This window comes from Labeo rohita, chromosome 25 (genome assembly GCF_022985175.1).
Source record: "Labeo rohita strain BAU-BD-2019 chromosome 25, IGBB_LRoh.1.0, whole genome shotgun sequence".
NCBI classification, from domain to species: domain Eukaryota; kingdom Metazoa; phylum Chordata; class Actinopteri; order Cypriniformes; family Cyprinidae; genus Labeo; species Labeo rohita.
In genome coordinates this window covers 22,569,877-22,588,752 of record NC_066893.1, presented here as the reverse complement: position 1 = coordinate 22,588,752, position 18,876 = coordinate 22,569,877, and the positions used below count along the sequence as shown (strand labels likewise).

Here is an 18,876-nt window from a genome sequence, read left to right as displayed (position 1 = left end):
TTTTTTTTGTGGCACTAAAACGCCAATGTAGTAATTGTATAAAAGCGGAGGAGATCATCAGTTTTGCTTCATGCTGCATCTTGGACTGAGGCCAAAACGGCATTTATTGTTTGAATACTGTAATAAAATAGACAGATTTTGAAATATGAGACTTTGTTTCATATCAAAAGTAACAGAGCGATTTATTGGATGGGAGGTGGGCTACAATGCTCCTTCCTTAACTGAAAACAGGCTAATCGATTCTTGAGGTTTAAGAAAACATTGTTTCGTAAAAATAAGAAGCGTTGAAAATCGAGAAATATATATATGGCTATATTTTTTACAATTAGGTAATGAACAGAAAATATATGGTCAGGATATGAAAAATAATCTTCTTTCTTTATTAAACCTTAAGCTGAGCTAAATTAATTTAATGCCAAAATATTGTTGAAATACCTCACTTGATTAAAAAGTAATATTTAAACACCACATTTGTGAGTGTTTTGCATTTTTTACAAAGAAAACTGATTTGCTCAAAATGAATTGCAGTTAGTTACAGACCACGATCTTGCTGGGATACTTGTTTCAATAATTTTCCTGTCTTTTTCCATTTCCTGAGCTCAAGGTTAATGTATTTACTAGAGTTTGCTACATTTCTTTTACAAGGTGCAATAGTGAACAGACATTAAACAGAGGCAGACAGAGGCTTTTGGCTCAGCGTGAGCATACAGACTCAAACTGCTGTCAAAAAGCTGTCAGGAACACGGGTAAAGAGAGATACACACATCACAAAGAGACATTCAGAGAGAGGTTCTGACCCAGATCTGCTTACCCAAACCTCATTTGACTAACAGACGGGCACGCATGGAATACCTACACAACTATACTGGATTTGTTAAGCGTCTAAAGGAATAGTTCACCCAAATAAAGTCATAATGATTCGGAATGACTTTTTTTTCTGTAGAGTTGATTATTAGGCGTTCACGAACACACGTCTGTGAATTATGACCCGAGTTATGATGTTCCACAGTAAAGCAATTTTTACAATCCATTGGGTATCTGGCGCAGGGTGACTCCAGGGACACTCACAATCTCTGGTATTGATCGCTGTACGTCGCTAAATGGCAAAATAACAATAATCAAATCATATAAAATTTATATTGTGTGAAACTTCTGTGACACTTTAACAAGTTCTCATGGGCAGAGTTCTGATTAATGATATTGCAAGCTGATAACTCGTGAAATTGCTGTTACTGATCAATAAACTGATTTATTTTTAAATCATAGTGAAAAAAAAATCTTGTGATTATATGTCAACCAGCTCACTACTGTCCCCTATAGATCATTATGGTTCTGTGCTGCATGGGGGCATCCTGACCCACAACTGGGTCTCAGGTCAAAAATCTTTTTGAAGTTGTACCAGTTAGGACTACATAACTATTTTTAGTTTTCAGTTGTATATATATATATATATATATATATATATTTTTATATTTTTTTTTTTTTTACATTTCCATTTCATTTTATTATTATTATTATTATTGTTATTATTAATAATAATATATATTTTAATTATAATATTATGTAATTCTTAGAATTTTGCCATTTCATTTAATTTGATTCAGTGTAATCATACATTATTATTGTTGTTGTTGTTGTTGGTATTATTATTATTGTTGTTGTTGTTGTTGTTGTTGTTTTATATATTTCAATTATAATTTTAGGTAATTTTTACAATTTTGCTATTTCATTAAATTTAATTCAATATAATAATACATTATTATTATTATTATTATTATTATTATTATTATTATTATATTTCAATTATATTTTAATGTAATTTTTACAATTTGTCCATTTCATTGAATTTGATTCAATGTAATAATACATTATTATTATTATTATTATTAATTATTATATTCTTAAATTAGTTTTTAAATATTTTATTTTTTATTTTAAGTGTTTATTTTTATTTTATTATTCATTATTTTTAGTGTTTGTTTTATTATTTTATTATTAATTATTTTAAGTGTTTATTTTTTCTTTACTAATTGTATTCATTATTTTAAGTGCTTATTTTTTAATTTAAATTCAGATTATTGTTGTTGTTGTTGTTTAACATGTATCATTATTATTATTATTATTATTATATTTTAAATATCACTTTTGTGTAAGTTTTACATTTTTGCCATTTCATTTTAATTTGATTCAATTTAATTATACATTTATTATTATTATTATTATTATTATTATTATTATTATTATTATTATTATTAAATTAAATTGTTTTTTTTGTTAAATTATTATTTATTTAATAATTCATTATCATTTTAAATGTTTATTTTTATTATTTTATTATTAATTTCATGATAAATTCTGATTATTGTTGTTGTTTTTGTTGTTCGGATTTCTTTATTTTATTTTATATAAAAGTAATGATATGCCATTTAAAATGTATTATTATTATTTATCATCATTATTTTAATGATCATTTTTGTGTACGTTTTAAATTTATTATTTTATTCATTTAATGATAAATTCGAATTATTATTATTATTATTATTATTATTATTATTACATTTTAATTATTTTATGTATTTTTGCCATTATAAATTATTATTATTATTACATTTTAATTATTTTATGTATTTTTGCCATTATAAATTATTATTAAATTATTATTATTATTATTATATTTTAATTATATTTCTATGTATTTTTTATTTTTGCCATTTAATTTAATTTAATTCAATTTAACTATACATGTATTATTATTATTTATTATTATTATTATTATTTAATATTTTAATTATTTACTTAATAATTTATTATTATTAATATTACTTTCATTATTGTATTATTCATTTAATAAATTCAAATTATTATTCATATTTTAATTATTATTTTATGTCATTTTTCATTTTTCAATATTAATGTATTTTTATTATGTAGTTTAATATTTTAACCGTTCATTTGATTTAATTTTCATGTAATGTAATGTTACATTTATTATAATTTATTATATAAATGTATTATTACACATTTTAAGTATGTTATTTTCATTTAAATAGAGGTATTGTTGTTATAATTTAAAAATTAAGTATTTATTTTTTATTTAAGGATATTTTTATTTATTTTATTTTGTTTAATTTAAAAATTATTCTGAACAATTCTGGTGCTGTGTTGGGTCACCACTCGACTGTTGTAAAATCTTCATCCTAACGGCTAACCATTCCAGAATCTCGGCTATAAACGCAGCTACCTTATTCTTCCAAAACAATAATAAACAACAAAAACATGCCCCCATCCAGGCAAAGGGTCACCTCATTAACTTCATGAAATGATGTTCACATTTCCCAAGCCCCGAGGCCTGAGCAGCAGCAGCAGAAAGACTATCTGTCACAGTGATATCATTTATATGGACATGAAACTGATCCCTCAGACCACATGGATTAATTACAGCCTTCAGCACATTTTCAGACTGTCTGTAATTCTTCCTGACATAATGGAAAGTGTTTATGGAAACATGAATTGTCTTTACCCTCAGCACATACACAGTCAGCTGCAATTCACACCTTTCTTCAACACTTAAGGTTACTTCAGACCTGCTGTGAAGAAAGAGTCACAGTGTGAACGCGATCTGACAGTGTTCAAATAAAATAACAGGTTGGGTGAACAGCCTTCAGCAAACAGTTCAGCCATTTATTTATTTATAAAATCTTTAAATGAAATATTTAAAATGTATAATAATATATGTATATGATTTTATATTATTTATTGATTTAATTAATTATAAATAAATGTACAAAGTTAAAATAAACCACAAACGTACTTGTACAGGAATGACAGGATATAATATTATCGATGAACATGCAGCATATGGCCAGTAGATGGCAGTGTGGCAAAGAAATCAAATCGGTTCGTAAGACAGTTCGTATGTGAACAAATAATATATACTTAATATTCAAATGATGTTTAATATTTCGCATTCTCACGTTGTTGTGTATTAGTGCTCATTTCTACGTTTAATAATGTATTTTTAATGGCGTCGAGTCAGTTGCACTTACAGCTGGCGGCCAGCGGAGGGCAGCAACACTCCGTTAATCTCTCATAACCCGTTTAAACTCCAGCGGAGCGCCATCGTTTCAGAGAACACGACCGTAATACAGCGCTTTCACTGAGGCGGAGAGGGTAATTACGAGGGTTAGGATGAAGATTGTGAAGAGGAGGAGGAGGAGGAATCGGGGATCTGGCAGGGTTGAGAGCGCATGACGAAGGCGTCCTGCTTCCTGTCGCTGCGTGATGACGTCAGCCGGCTCTCTGTATTGTTTTGACTCGGAATATTTTTCCTCTCTAAAATTCCTAAAAAAACGCACGAAAAACACATTAAAGACGCAATTTTATACTCGGTTCCAGCTTAAGATCAAAATACAGGTAAGATGATTGATGTCTAGCAGGTTTTGTATGGTTCGGATGTGTATGATTCTCTTCAATCTCGTTTACCAGCCTTATAAAAAGTATCGTGTCTGTACTATAGTATAATGATAGTATGGTAATACCATGGTACTAAGTGATTACTCTATCAATTAATAATTGTATTTAATTTAATTATAACGTTAACATAGTAATAATTAGTAATAAGTAACAAGACCATGGAACGTGTCCAGAAACATGGTATTAATGGTACTGCATTCAAAAAAAACCATGGTAATGCCAGGAACTTTCTTAAACATAAATTTGAATAAAAGACATTACATTCCAAGACACACACACACACATATACATATATCATCACATGTCAATATTTAAAGCATATATGTGTATATATATGTGTGTGTTTCTTATTTTTTACATATATTATTTAATCTATTTTCGCAAAAAAAAAATATATATATATATATATATATGTATGTATGTATATATATATGTAGTTTAAATATTTTTATTTCTGTTTATATTGTATATTTCTATTTCATACTTATATTTTTATAAGTATGCATATATGTATACATGTGTGTGTGTGTGTGTACTTGTTTTTGCTACATTGTGGGGACCAAATGTCCCCACAAGGATAGTAAAACCTGAAATTTTTGACATTGTGGGGACCGGCTTGTGGTCCCCATGGGTACAAAAGCTTATAAATCATACAGAATGAGATTTTTTGAGAAAGTATAAATGCAGAAAGTTTTCTGTAAGGGTTAGGTTTAGGGGATAGAAAATACAGTGTGGACAGTATACAAACCATTGCGGTGTGTGTGTGTGTGTGTGTTTGTGTGTGTGTATGATTTTTATTTTTATATATTTAGATACTTTTTTAAGTATGGATTTTTTACATGTGTATGATTTAAAATTAACTTAGTGTAACTTAATATATTTTTTCTTTATTATTTAACATATTTTATGTTATAAGACTAAAGTTATTTAATATGTAATATGTTATCATTATATAATATTATATAATTTAAGTTATCTTTATTTTTCTGTGTATTATTTTTATATTGTTTATATATATATATATATATATATATATATATTTATGTAAATACACTTTATAGATTTGTAAGAATGCATGTTTTTTATGTGTATGATTTATTATTAATTTAGTGGGTTATTTAATATAAAATATTTTATCGTATGTATGTATATGTGTCTGTGTCTTCATATTATTTATATTTATTTCTATTTTTTTATATAATTGTTTTTTATTTTTATATATATTATTTTTCTATTGTGATTTACATATATATATTTATTTTTTTATTCATTAATATATTTATATAAGTATATTTTATATATTTTTATACGTATGCATGTTTTTTAAATTTTACGTGTATGATTTAACATTGACTTAGTGATATATATATATATATATATATATATATATATATATATATATATATATTAGTTATTTAATATATAATATTTTATAATTTTATATATAGTTGAAATATTTTTATTTATATATTGTAAGTATATTACTTTGCATGTTTAACTGTTACATTTTTAATTAAATTAAATTACTTTTATATATTATATATATATATATATATATATATATATATATATATATATATATATAGTTGAAATATTTTTATTTATATATTTTATGTATATTACTTTTTTTTTTATTCTTTATTTATTAAACGTTTTTGAATTATAACTTTTTACAGCAGAGCCCAAGATCTGCTCATATACATAAACAAATAAAATAAGTAAAATAAAAACTAAAACTTCATACAGTACATTACAGAACAATATTAACGTGATAACACGTACATCTCAGGATTTCAAGAGGTCTGATAGAGTGTCAATAAGATCCAACCAAAATTGTATTGTCTTTCTGGTGGCACCATGCATTTTGGCTGTGGTACACTCCAAAAGGGCAATGTCCAGCAAGTATAACATCCATGTCCATCTAACTGGAGTAGATGGAATGTATATTAATTTATATTAATTTTATTTTATTTTGTATATATTATTTTTATATTATTGTTCACATATATATATATATATATATATATATTTTTTTTTTTTTTTTTTTTTTTTTTTTAATGAAATTTGATATTTTTTATAAGTATGCATGTTTTTTACATGCATCTGATTTAACTAACTTAGTGAGCATAAGATTACAAATATATAATATATATTAAAATTTATGTAATAAACGTATAACAAAATTCATCACAGTAATACATGTACACATACTGTTTTATTACGGTAGCTCTGAATTATTTTTAAATGCTGAATCCAGTCATCATCTCTTTTTACATTACATCACTGCTATATGTGAAACTAAAGGTCAGAGGTCATGGAGGAGCAGAGCGGGTCACCGGGGGGCAACACAGACAACAGCAGCCAGCGTAACGGAGAGGAGGTGAGCAGATCATGTGATCGCTAAACCCAGGCTGTCTTTACACAGGTGGAGTGGCTTTTATGAGTCATGTGAACGTGTTTTTGGCAGAAACCTCGCAGGAGCAGCTGGACCAAAGGCAGGAGGAGGAAGAAGCCACTGAAGGACAGTAACGCCCCCAAAGCGCCGTTAACAGGATACGTGCGCTTCATGAACGAGCGCCGCGAGCAGCTGAGGGCGGAAAGACCCGACGTGCCTTTCCCAGAGATCACCAGGATGCTCGGGAACGAGTGGAGCAAACTGCCTCCCGAAGAGAAACAGGTCAGGATACAAACACGGGAACTGGAATTGGAATAATTAATGATTTTAAGGTTTTTGAATAAAATCTTTTATGCTTACCCAGGCTGCCTGTATTTAATGAGATTGATAATAGTCAGAAATGTTTCTTCAACAGCAAATCAGCATATTATAATGATTTCTGAAGGATCATGTGACACTGAAGACTGGAGTAATGATGCTGAAAATTCAGCTTTGCATCACAGGAGTAAATTGCATTTTAAAATATATTCAAATAGAAAACTGTTCTTTTAAATTGCAATAATATTTCACAATTTTTTACAGTATTGTTAATCAAATAAATGAAGCTTAGGTGAGCATAAAAGACTTCTTTCAAAAGCATAAAAAAATGAATTATTCCAAACTTTTGACCACCAGTGTGTAAGGTTTAAAAATAAAGTCGAAAACTTCTACAGAGACTAACGTCTCGTTCTGTCTCAGCGGTATCTGGATGAGGCGGACAAAGATAAGGAGCGCTACATGAGAGAACTGGAGCAGTATCAGAAGACTGAAGCCTATAAACACTTCAGCAGGAAGGTGCAGGAGAAACAAAAAGGAAAGAGACACAGAGGAGGTACGAACACACAATCTAAGACAGTCCAAAATAACTATTGGCAGGTGAATTTAGACAAAATTGCAGAAAAGAGTGACAGTCGCAAGCAATCAGAATACATTTGATGATTACTATAAAAGTAGTTTGGAGTGGGATTTTGGACCAGTGAGGTTTCACAGAGGGTGGTGCAACACGGAAACACAAAAATAGAAACGAAGAGACTGACAAAATGTGGAGCATCACAAATCACTTGTCTAATCTGAAATTCCTCTCTCGCTTTCTTTATCAGATGCTGGAAGGCAGGCGCCCGGAGAATCGCTTCATGAGGTAAAATATCAACACCAAGGACCACACGGAATCTGCATTTTTTTTTTTTTTTTTTTCAGGTCATGATTTTCAAGTCTGGAAATGTTATATTTTAATGGAAAAATGATAAAATCTTAACTCTTTAGTCAACATCTGTTTTTTTATTTTTTATATTATTCTAAAATGTTGAATTTGCCATTTTTGTACAATGAGGAAAGACAGGAAAAATAAGGAAAGGAAATACAATTTTAAACAATCGTGGAAAATAAATATATATACTAAATATAATACTAAAAAAAAAAAAAAGAATAAATAATAATAAATGTATTGGTTACAATATTTAATTAATACAATTTCATGGAAAACTCTTGACTGTTTTATTTCTAAAATGTTTAATTTGCCATTTTTGTACAATGATTTTATGAAGTTATCTAATAATCACTAAAAAACTGTAACGTAATAGAAATTAAAATCTTAAACAACTGTGGAAAAGGCATGGCAAACAATATTTAATATCTTTTTCTATTTTTGTATTTTTATTTGTTTAAATAAATAGAATATTAAATAATAAAAGAGAATATTATAATAAAAATAATGCTAAAATATTTAATTGGCTACAATTTTACATAACTTTTTAATGAAATTATCTGTTAACCACAAACCACTGGAAAATAAATGTAAATTAATAAAAATAATATTAATTAAAAAATGTTTACAGTCATGGAAAACTCTTGACTGTTTTATTTCTAAAATGTTTAATTTGCTGTTTTTGTACAATGATTTTATGAAGTTATCAGATAATTACAAAAAATATATTTTAAAAAAAATAATAATAATAATGGAAATTAATAAAATCTTAAACAATTGTGGAAAAGGCATAGCAAACAATATTTAATATCTTGTTAATTTTTTTATTTTTTATTTGCTTAAATAAATATAGTACTAAATAATAAAAAAAGAATAATATAATAAAAATAATATATTTGAATATAACTACTTTTTTATTTTCTGTACTATTTAATTAGGTATGTTTTTATATAAAAAAAAAAAAAATTAACTGATCCAATAATGTCAAACTACTGGAAAAGTCATGGAAATTAAGTCATGGGAAACTCCATAGCCAGTAAAACTGTTATATTTAATTAGCTACAATTTTAGATATATTTTTTTTAAATTACATTATCTGTTAACCACAAATTTTGGAAAATAAATGTAAATTAATACAGTTTATTAACAGTTAAGTACATTTAATAAACTCTTACACAGTCATGAAAAAATGACCATTTTATTTTATTGATTTTCTTTAATTTTTTATGTCTATTTTTCATATTTTTAAATGTTTATAAATATATATATTTATATAATATTTATGTTCATATATTTATAAAATATTAAATAGGCTGCATTTGTTATAAAATGATTCAATAATCACAAGCAACTGAAAAAATATAAATGTACTAGTCAAAAGATACGAAAACCCTTATTTAAATATAATCATATTTGTGTTAAATGACATTGAGGCTACTACGCTGTTACTGATAGCTGGAACATGGTCAATTTAGCCAAAATATTTCAGAAATAGCCAAACTTTTAAGAAGCAGAGGACGTCTAAAACATTTTGACACCCATTGTAATTCACTGAGTGCAGATCTATGGTGCAGAGCGGGTCTGTCCGTGACTAATCTGTGGCAGTTTGAGCAATGATTCAGACTGTCCTCAAAGTAAATGAAGTCTGAACAGCTTTCTCTGTCTCTCAGAAGGATCTCGAGATAAAGGATCGCTCCGTATTTGATATTCCCATCTTCACTGAAGAGTTTCTGAATCACAGTAAAGGTGAGAGCAGACTGCTGCTGAATGTGTGAGTCTGTCTATAATGGAGTGATACACGTTCATTGATTGTGTGTGTTGTAGCGCGTGAAGCTGAACTGCGGCAGCTGAGAAAGACCAATATGGAGTACGAAGAGCGTAACGCGGCGCTGCAGAAGCATGTGGAGAGCATGCGCTCCGCCGTCGAGCGTCTGGAAGGAGACGTGCAGCAGGAACGCACGCGAAACGGCCTCCTGCAGCAGCACCTAGACACCCTGCGCTCGGCCCTCACACACAGCTTCTCTACCGTCCCCCTGCCCGGTGAGACGCTCACACTCAAACAAACTCCCAGAGTTCACTGCGAAGACCTCTAGCCTGCTGGGTTCATTTGAGCAGTCTGATTCACTTTAGAAAGTTGGTTTATTTTATTTAAATTGGTTCAGTGATTTTAGTTTATTTCAGACATGACTTAATTGTGTAAGACAGCGGTTCTCAATAAATATATATATATATATGTGAGTTAGGGTTAGGGTTACGAGTGTGATATTGCGTTTATACAACAGTTTGATGGCATAAGTGTGTAAATACATAAGAAACAACAATGGAGTGTCTTTAAAACCCCTCTTTTGCCTCGCATCTCCAAAAACTTTGATGCAAATTTTAAAGTCGATATTATCTTTATTAACAAACCATATATTTGAAGTCTAAACAAGTACATTTTTCACTTTAAAAAACTCTTAAAACTACATTCCATGACACAAAAACAGTAATATTTATAAAAATATAGTGGATTTGGGCATCTGCCATGACACTTGCTGTGAGAAAAACTAAAAGTGGAGTGATGCAAATGGTGAAACGGTTGGAGTGCTGTTATCACTAGAATATTGCACTCGTCTCAGCCAATCAGCTTTGAGGAGTAGAATGAAATGTTAATAATAATTTTATAAATACGCAAATGTGTGTTTGTGTGTATTTGTTTTTATGCATTATCATATAAATATATATTATATATGAAAGTGATTCACTTCATGAGTCATGACTTAATTGTTCCTAAATTCTGAAAATTCAAGAAACATTTAAATAAATACTTCCTTTGCAGTATTTACACTACCAGTTTTTGAACAGTAAGATTTTTTTAATGTTTTTTTTAAAGAAGCCTCTTCTGCTCACCAGGCCTACATTTATTTGATCCAGAGTACAGCAAAAACAGTAAGATTTTGAAATATCTTTTACTATTTAGTAGTAGTAGTAACTTCTGTTTGAATATATTTAAAATGCAAATTATTCCTGTGATTTCAATGCTTAATTTTTAGCATCATTACTCCAGTCTTCAGTGTCACGTGGTCCTTCAGAAATCATTCTAGTATTCTGATTTGCTGCTCAAAAACATGTATTATTATTGTTATTATGCTGAAAACAGCTGAGTAGATTTTTTCAGGTTTCTTTGATGAATAGAAAGTTCAGAAGAACAGCATTTATCTGAAATAGAAATCTTTTGTAACATTATTTAAAGCATCCATGCTAAATAAAAAATGTACAAAGTTTATATAAATAATAAAAAAATAAATATTCTGACTGCTTTTTATTCCAGGTAAATTCTTATCTTTGGATCTTTCTATTCAACTGTTTTAAATATTGATCATAATAATAATAAAATAATGTTTCTTGAACAGCAAATCAGCATATTAGAATGATTTCTGAAGGATCATGTAACACTAAAGACTGGAGTAATGATGCTGAAAATTTAGCTTTGAAATCACATATATATTAAATTATATCTAAATAGAAAACAGTTCTTTTAAATAATACAAATATTTCAATTTTTGCTGTACTTTTGATCAAATAAATGTTGGCTTCTTGAGCAGAAGAGACTTCTTTAAAAAACATGAAAAATCTTACTGTTCAAAAAGTTTTGGCTGGTAGTGCAGATAAATATTACATGTCAAGTTCATAGTTGTGTTTGTTTCCATTAATAAATTAATGTTAATTTAATTAACATTAATTAATATATTTAATATTTTATATGTGTATAGAGAGAGAGGGATATAATATAATTCTAATTTACTTTTTAAATGTTTTTGAAAGAAGTCACACAATCTTTTAGAAAAGATTCTAATACGCTGATTTGCTGCTCAAGAAATTTCATGAAATTTAATGATATTTCTTATCAATGTTGTGCTCATGTTTTTGTCACAATCAAATCACAAAAATCTAAATTCAAAAGTACAGCATGAAACCGCATTGAAATGGATTTTTTTTTGTAACATAAATGTCTTTACTCTCACATTTGAGTGACTTGAAGCCTTATTGCTAAAAAAAATGTTGAATATGAATAATTTATATTTAAAATATAAAGATTAAAATTCTATAATTAAAATTCATTTTCAACAGAATCTTTTCAATTAAAAAAAATTTGGTTAAAAATGTGCTTTGCTTTTGGTTCTGTCATTTACCTTGCTTTGTTTTATTCCTAAACAAGCTTCTAAAGCTTCTCTTCTCCTATATTTTTGTGATTTATACATGCTTTGTGACCCTAAATCCTAAAAATAACTGAATAGAAGGATGTTTCATCTGTGAATCAGATGTAATGGTAAAATCCCTAAAAATAAATATTGAAATCAAAAATAGAAAGCCTTTATTATCATCTGGCTATACAATGAGAATAAAAGCCTTCTGTTTCTATTCCTAAGAAGGATGTTTTATCTGTGAATCAGATGTTGCTATTTTGTAAAAGATATCTGGTCTACTTTCCCTGACTGACTTTCTCATGTGCCTGCAGGCAGCGGTGAGACGCCCACACTCGATTCCATCGACTCCTACATGAAAAAGCTTCACGGCATCATTCTGTCCAACCCACAGGAAAACCAGCACCTGATCAGCACCGTCAGGGATGTGGTCAACCGCCTCGACAGGTAAATGCACACCAGACTATTTCTGCAGTCTCTGTGAATATTAACCAGAGTGTGATAATGCACAGCTCTGATTCACCCACAGGTAATTGAGAGGCCCCGCCCCTTGTGCAGCAGCCCCTCCTCCTATCCTGCTATGGACCATATTTTGTGTCAAGCAATTCAATTGTTTCCTATTATTTATTTTTTTACAATGCCGTTTTATCTGCTTATTTTTATTTTTTTTTTATTTAGCAGTTCACATTTGCCACGCATTAAAAAAAAACATTATTTTAGCAACGGTTTAGATGTGGTTTCATCTGTTTTGATTTTAAGCTCAATTTTATACTTCATGTTACGTAAGAAATTAAATGTTGTAATCGTGTGAAGAGAGGAAGGTTTATCGGTAGCTTGTGTCTTTGTGCCGGAGTTTCTGAATTCCCTGTATGTTCTTGACATTTGAAGAATTCAATAAAGCAAATGTATGAAGACATTGATGAGTGTCTGATTCTCTCTCTCCTTCAGCTCGTTTGCTAGATGCTTGCTATTAATTAATTAGATTTTGTTCCTTCTGGGACCGCACTGTGTTATAGTTCTCAGCACAGACAGTCTGTTGAACTGCACACACTCTGCAAGGCCGGTACTTAACAGCTGTAACCCAGTTGGGCTAAAGCAGGTGTGAATTAATTAAGGCTTTTTTATATTAATAAAACAGATGACTGGGGTGAGATAAGGTGACTCCGGTGTTTTTATTTAATGCAAGAGTGCTGCAAAATATAGTAAATTTAGGGCTGGTGATAAAACGATAATTATAGCGATGTAATTTCATTTGATAAAATAAGAGCTTGATAAATGTTTGACATAGCGTTTTCACAACGAGCCATCAATTGGTTTTTGTTGCCGGGTTGATTTTCGTCCCCCGCGGGTAAATGATTTGGCATATTGCATAAAGTATATTTGACTGAAATGCTTGTACTGAAGTATTTCATATTTTACCAATTATAAAACTGCGGTAGATGTTAACTTTTGTGTCATTAGAAAGGAGTCCTCGAGTTGTTTATAATCGCTATGATATATTGGTTTATAACAGTGACTGTAAAATATTTACTGTAGGTATGGGAATTGCATATTTTGAGTTTTGATATTTTGGTAATGGTCATTGGGGTACTTTTGAGGTATTTTTAATTGGCCATCAGGCTAGTTTTGTTATGCAGACCTGGCGCCCTGCTTACTAGAGCAGACAGTGTTGCCAAGTCCACGGAATTCCCCGCGGAATTGGGCTACTTAAACATTGGCCACGTACACACTGCAAGTTTCAGGAGGGACAACCGCAAATTATCCCGTAAATTATCGTTCCATGTGTGTACGGAACAGCAGTAGCTGTTAGCATCTTGCTGGAGTGAATAAGAATTTAGCCATTTGGTATCTAGCATTTTTTTACTCTTTTTGTCCATTTTAACTGAACTACAGCTGACAGACGTGCTGTGTTTTTTGTTTGTTTGTTTGTTTGTTTTTTTCAGAGGCTACTTTAATGAGTGCTGTCTTGCAGTGTTGCCATGTCCTTATATTTACAAGCGCTTTTAGGCATGTTGTTTGGTCTTAGCTCATAAACCTAGGCACTTTATGGAGTTAATAAAGTGGTCTGTTGCAGATATGAGATATATGATATCATGATATCATATCTCGAGATATATATGATATATTGTTGTTTTTTACTATGAAGATCTGGCAACACTGACACTTTACTGCACAGCTCATAAGTGTAGCTAGCCCCATGTCAAAATGTGACTTCTTTCACTGTTATTTTCTTGCATCTCACAGACAGACAAAGACACATTTCTGATGCGCATTTAAATACATCATCAAATAGTTTTTTAGTTCCGTTCCGTATACACTGCATAGAATTTCTATAAATACGGTTGTCACTACCTGTATTTTTCAGAAGTTAATATAGGTGTCAAATGCGGTTGTCACTCCTGTTTTAGCGAATTATGTGTGTACAGAAAGCGATTAAGGAGTAAAAGGTGAACTCACAACCGAATTTGGCTGCACAGTGTACGTGGCCACTGTTTTTCATGTCCGCAGGTTGAAGCGACCCCAATAACATAATATTTAACCTCTGGAATGCTAATTTCACTAGGGGAGTCCTGCCAAAAAACATGCATTTTACGCCCAGAATGCAATTTTTGCTAGGGACAAAGCAAAAAAAAGCTGGCGTGACTGAGGCTCAACAGCAAATAAACGCATCTGCTCTAAGGGTTGCCAGGTTTTCACAAAAAAAATAAAATTTGCTCAATTGCTATTCAAAACTAGCCCAAAAGTAGCCCAATCATGTATTAAAGTGTTAAGACATGATTGGGCTACTTTTGAGCAATTTTTTTTTTTTTAACCTGGCAACCCTTAGAGCAGATGTGTTTATTTGCTGTTGAGCCTCAGTCACGCCAGCTTTTTTTTTTTCTTGCAATTGCAAGTTTATATCTTACATTTCTGACTTTTTTAAAGAATTGTGCGTTTATATCTCAAAATTGTGCGTTCACATCCCGCAATTCTAGGAAGAATTTGCAGTTTTGAGATCGGCTACAGCTGCACTGGCAATTCTGGGACATGTGTAATTTCCTTTCTGTTGACACGTCCATTTCCTGTCAGACAGCAGGACTTCCTGTCTTCCGTCAGGAATGGAGTGTAGGGCATCCATTGCACAGGAAGGTCAGATGACCTAACTTCCTTTTAAACCTTGTTTCCTTCACTGTCTAAAATAAAACAAAATGAAACAAAAAATTAAAGGGATAGTTCATCCAAAAAGTTTACATTTAAAATTGTTGAATTTTACTCAACTTAATTTTGTTCTGAACTCTTACATGGAACAAAAATGATATGTTAAAGACTGTTTTTCCATGTCTGATTTGTGAACAGCTAATTCTTTTTAAACTGGATTTTGTCAGTTAATGACGAAACCAGTTCGAATGGTTCATCTGTGAATCAGACTCAGAATTTACTGACTCACTGCAATAACAAAGTACATTTTCACCAGTGCTATTGTATATTTTCAAAACACTTTGAATATAAATTTATGGACTATTTTTTTCATATTTTATGGTGTTTTGCATCTTTTTTAAATTGGAAGGCAAAACTATGAATATGCTTTAAAAAAATTCTCTTTTTGTGTTCCACAGAACAACCCTGGGTTTGTAACACCATGACACTGAGTAAATTGAATTGCCATTTTTGCTGAACGTTTCCTTTAAACTCTGAATTGCTAGTCCGTCTCTTTCGCCCAAAGCGTAAAGCGCCGGCTGATCTGAGGCCTACTGCTTGTGTTCAGGGATCCAGCTGAATGCAAGAACTCATAATCATATCATAAAATGAGACTCCCTTTGCCCTCAAGATGTTTTTCATTTCCTCAAATGAGAGAAACAACATATTGGAGAGGGAGAGGAGAGGAGAAAGGAGGAGAGGGGATCCATCAGAGTTAGGATGTGGCATGTGAGTCATGAGATGTGGAGCTCATTTCCTGTCTCTTATACTGAACATCCACCCTGAACCCGCAGACAATGGAGTCACACAAACCAATAACCCACACACAATGAGCTCAGCAACACTTTCTCTGAATCAGCTTTGTCCTGTCATGGGGGGAATAGGATTTTCCTGAGTTTCCGCAGCGATGACGCTCTACTTCTGTCATTCTCTTTCTTTAATATTCTGCTATAAATGTGGTTTCAGGGAAAAAAAAAATATTTCTCGAATTGCATTGCGATATTTCATGAAGAGCTACGGTCAGATATGTATTAGATTAATATTGGAGCAATGGTTTATGCATGAGTTTCAGCTGACGCAAAAGAAAAATAGCTATTGGCTTTGAGGAATAATTTATGCCTTCTGTGGAACACAAAAGAGGAACGTTAGGCAGAATGTTCACGCTCCTCTTTTTTACAACAATGAAACGCATATAGCACTCAGCGGCTGTCAAGCTGCATAATGGTCAAATAAGCACCATAAAAGTAGTAAAAACAGTATGGAATGTTGTATGGAACAGTATGGTTTTGAACTGAGCGCCATTACCTCAGCAGATCTCGATCAAAATGCAGTAAGATTACACTGAGGTTTCTAACATAAAAGATGTCGAATGCTTTCATCAGAAGGTTCCAATTACTGTAAATGTGTTTTCTGATGTTATCTATGAAAACAACCTATTTAGCCAGTTTGGATTTCACTCTCATTATGGGTCTGTAGGGGAATTTGGGGCCTCAGAAATACTGAATTTCTAAATCATGTGGAAGTTCTCGTATACTTTCATTCACTTCACATGCACATTTTATTTGGAGCTTGTATATGTGGTTTTACAGTCATGTTGTACTTTGTCTTTTTTATATTTTTAGGTCTGTGGTGAATTCAAGCTCAAGATATTTTCACAACATAAAATACCTCAGTAATACCTCTTGTAATTTTTTTAAAGGGATAGTCAGTAATTATTCACCCTCATGTCGTTCCGAATTCCTTCGTTCATCTTCAGAACAAAAATTAGGGTATTTTTGACATCAGTGGTTCAACCTTAATTTTTTGCAGCTACGAGAATACTTTAAAACAAAATTAACAACTTTATTCAACAAATGAACCACTGATTACATATGGACTATTTTAATTATGTCCTTACTACCTTTCTGGGACTTGAATGTGTCAGTTGCGTTGCTGTCTATGCAGGGTCTGAAAGCTCTTGGATTTCATCAGAAATATCTTAAATTGTTTTCCGAAGATGAACAAAGCTCTTACAGCTTGGATCGACATGAGGGTGAGTAATTAACATCTCTTTAAAGGAGAATTTCAACTCCATAACTAAAATTTACAGTTAATTTACTCACCCCCTTGTCATCCAAGATGTTCTTGTCTTTCTTTCTTTGGTTGTAAAGAAATTATGTTTTTTGAGGAAAACATTTCAGGATTTTTCTCCATATAATGGACTTCTATGGTGCCCCCGAGTTTGAACTTCAAAATGCAGTTTAAATGCAGCTTCAGATGGCTCCAAATGGCTTGGCTGAATCCCAGCCAAGAAATAACGGACTTATCTAGCAAAACGATTGGTTATCTTTTTTTAAAAAAATAACAATTTATATACTTTTTAACCTCAAATGCTCATCTTGTCTAGCGTGAACTCTGTGTATTCCGGTTTATGACAGTTAGGGTAGGTCGAAATATTTTTTTCCTCCTACATAGCGGCAGAAGTGCTGACCTAGTGTTTACAACGTGAGCGTGCACAGAAGATAAAATGCCCTTTACCAAAAATAAAAAAATAAAACACCAATGTAGGATGATTTGGAAGTTGGAGAAGAAAATGAAATGGGAGTTTTTTTGACATACTCTAACTGTCATGAACCGGAATACAGTTCACGCAGAGCTAGACATGATGAGCGTTTGAGGTTAAAAAGTAGATAAATTGTAATATTTTTAGAAAATAACTAATTGTTTGGAGCCCTTTGAAGCTGCATTTAAACTGCATTTTGGGAGTTCAATCTCAGGGGCACCATAGAAGTCCACTATATGGAGAAAAATTCTGAAATGTTTTCCTCAAAAAACATAATTTCTTTTAGACTTAGGAAAGAAAGACATGAACATCTTGGATGACAAGGGGGTGAGTGCATTATCTGTAGATTTTTGTTCTGGAAGTGAACTTCTCCTTTAAGTTTTTACTTTCTGGAAACGGCTCAAAACAAAGGTTGTCGGGCTCGTAAAAGGTCATCACACCAAACAGTTAAACTCATATACTCTCTATAGTGTGCTTTTACAGCCTCATTGTGTTTATATGCTTCTGTGAACTTTGATAACTTTTAGGGAAGTGTTTTTTTTTTTTTAATCAAGACAGAAAGAGCTGTTGGAAGTTGATTTGGTCTAATTCGTTTATAGCCTATGTTTACCTTTTTACTTTCGGCTTCAACATTCATTACAGTTGTGTTGATTTATAAAAAATGTACAGTTAATTTGTTCATTGTTATGATGAGATGTGCAAACTTTTTCTTGGTCACATTCAGAAAAGAAAATTTAAAGGGATAGTTTACCCCAAAATTAAAATTACTCCATGATTTACTCACCCTCAAGCCATTCTAATTGTATGTGATTTTCATCTTTCAGACGAATACAGTCAGATTTATATTATTATATGTCCTGGC

The 18,876-nt window shown here is 31.0% G+C and overlaps 1 protein-coding gene across 6 annotated transcripts; it reads left to right on the top strand.

The window, feature by feature from the left end:
* The first annotated feature begins 4,137 nt into the window (after positions 1 to 4,137).
* Positions 4,138 to 13,215, top strand: hmg20a (high mobility group 20A). 6 transcript variants are annotated; one of them, XM_051099245.1, is made up of 10 exons: positions 4,138 to 4,413; positions 6,778 to 6,853; positions 6,941 to 7,150; positions 7,607 to 7,739; positions 8,008 to 8,045; positions 9,785 to 9,857; positions 9,936 to 10,151; positions 11,004 to 11,039; positions 12,610 to 12,742; positions 12,825 to 13,215. In XM_051099245.1, exons 2-10 carry the CDS (start codon positions 6,788 to 6,790, stop codon positions 12,826 to 12,828), a joined length of 909 nt encoding a protein of 302 aa, XP_050955202.1. In that variant the 5' UTR covers positions 4,138 to 4,413; positions 6,778 to 6,787; the 3' UTR covers positions 12,829 to 13,215. The 6 variants fall into 6 exon arrangements, 5 of the variants coding, with proteins under 5 accessions (XP_050955202.1, XP_050955201.1, XP_050955205.1 ...); XM_051099244.1 differs by having other exon boundaries at positions 4,141 to 4,413; positions 9,782 to 9,857; XR_007825746.1 differs by having other exon boundaries at positions 4,142 to 4,413; positions 9,782 to 9,857; positions 10,984 to 11,039.
* Positions 13,216 to 18,876: the final 5,661 nt, after the last annotated feature.

Bases quoted from the DNA above. Each gene is read 5' to 3' on its own strand.
- hmg20a (XM_051099244.1), top strand. From the start codon at position 6,788: ATGGAGGAGCAGAGCGGGTCACCGGGGGGCAACACAGACAACAGCAGC. The intron at 7,740-8,007 runs GTACGAACACAC...TTTCTTTATCAG, and splicing joins AGGAAAGAGACACAGAGGAG to ATGCTGGAAGGCAGGCGCCC. The intron at 10,152-11,003 runs GTGAGACGCTCA...TCTGCTCACCAG, and splicing joins CTCTACCGTCCCCCTGCCCG to GCCTACATTTATTTGATCCA.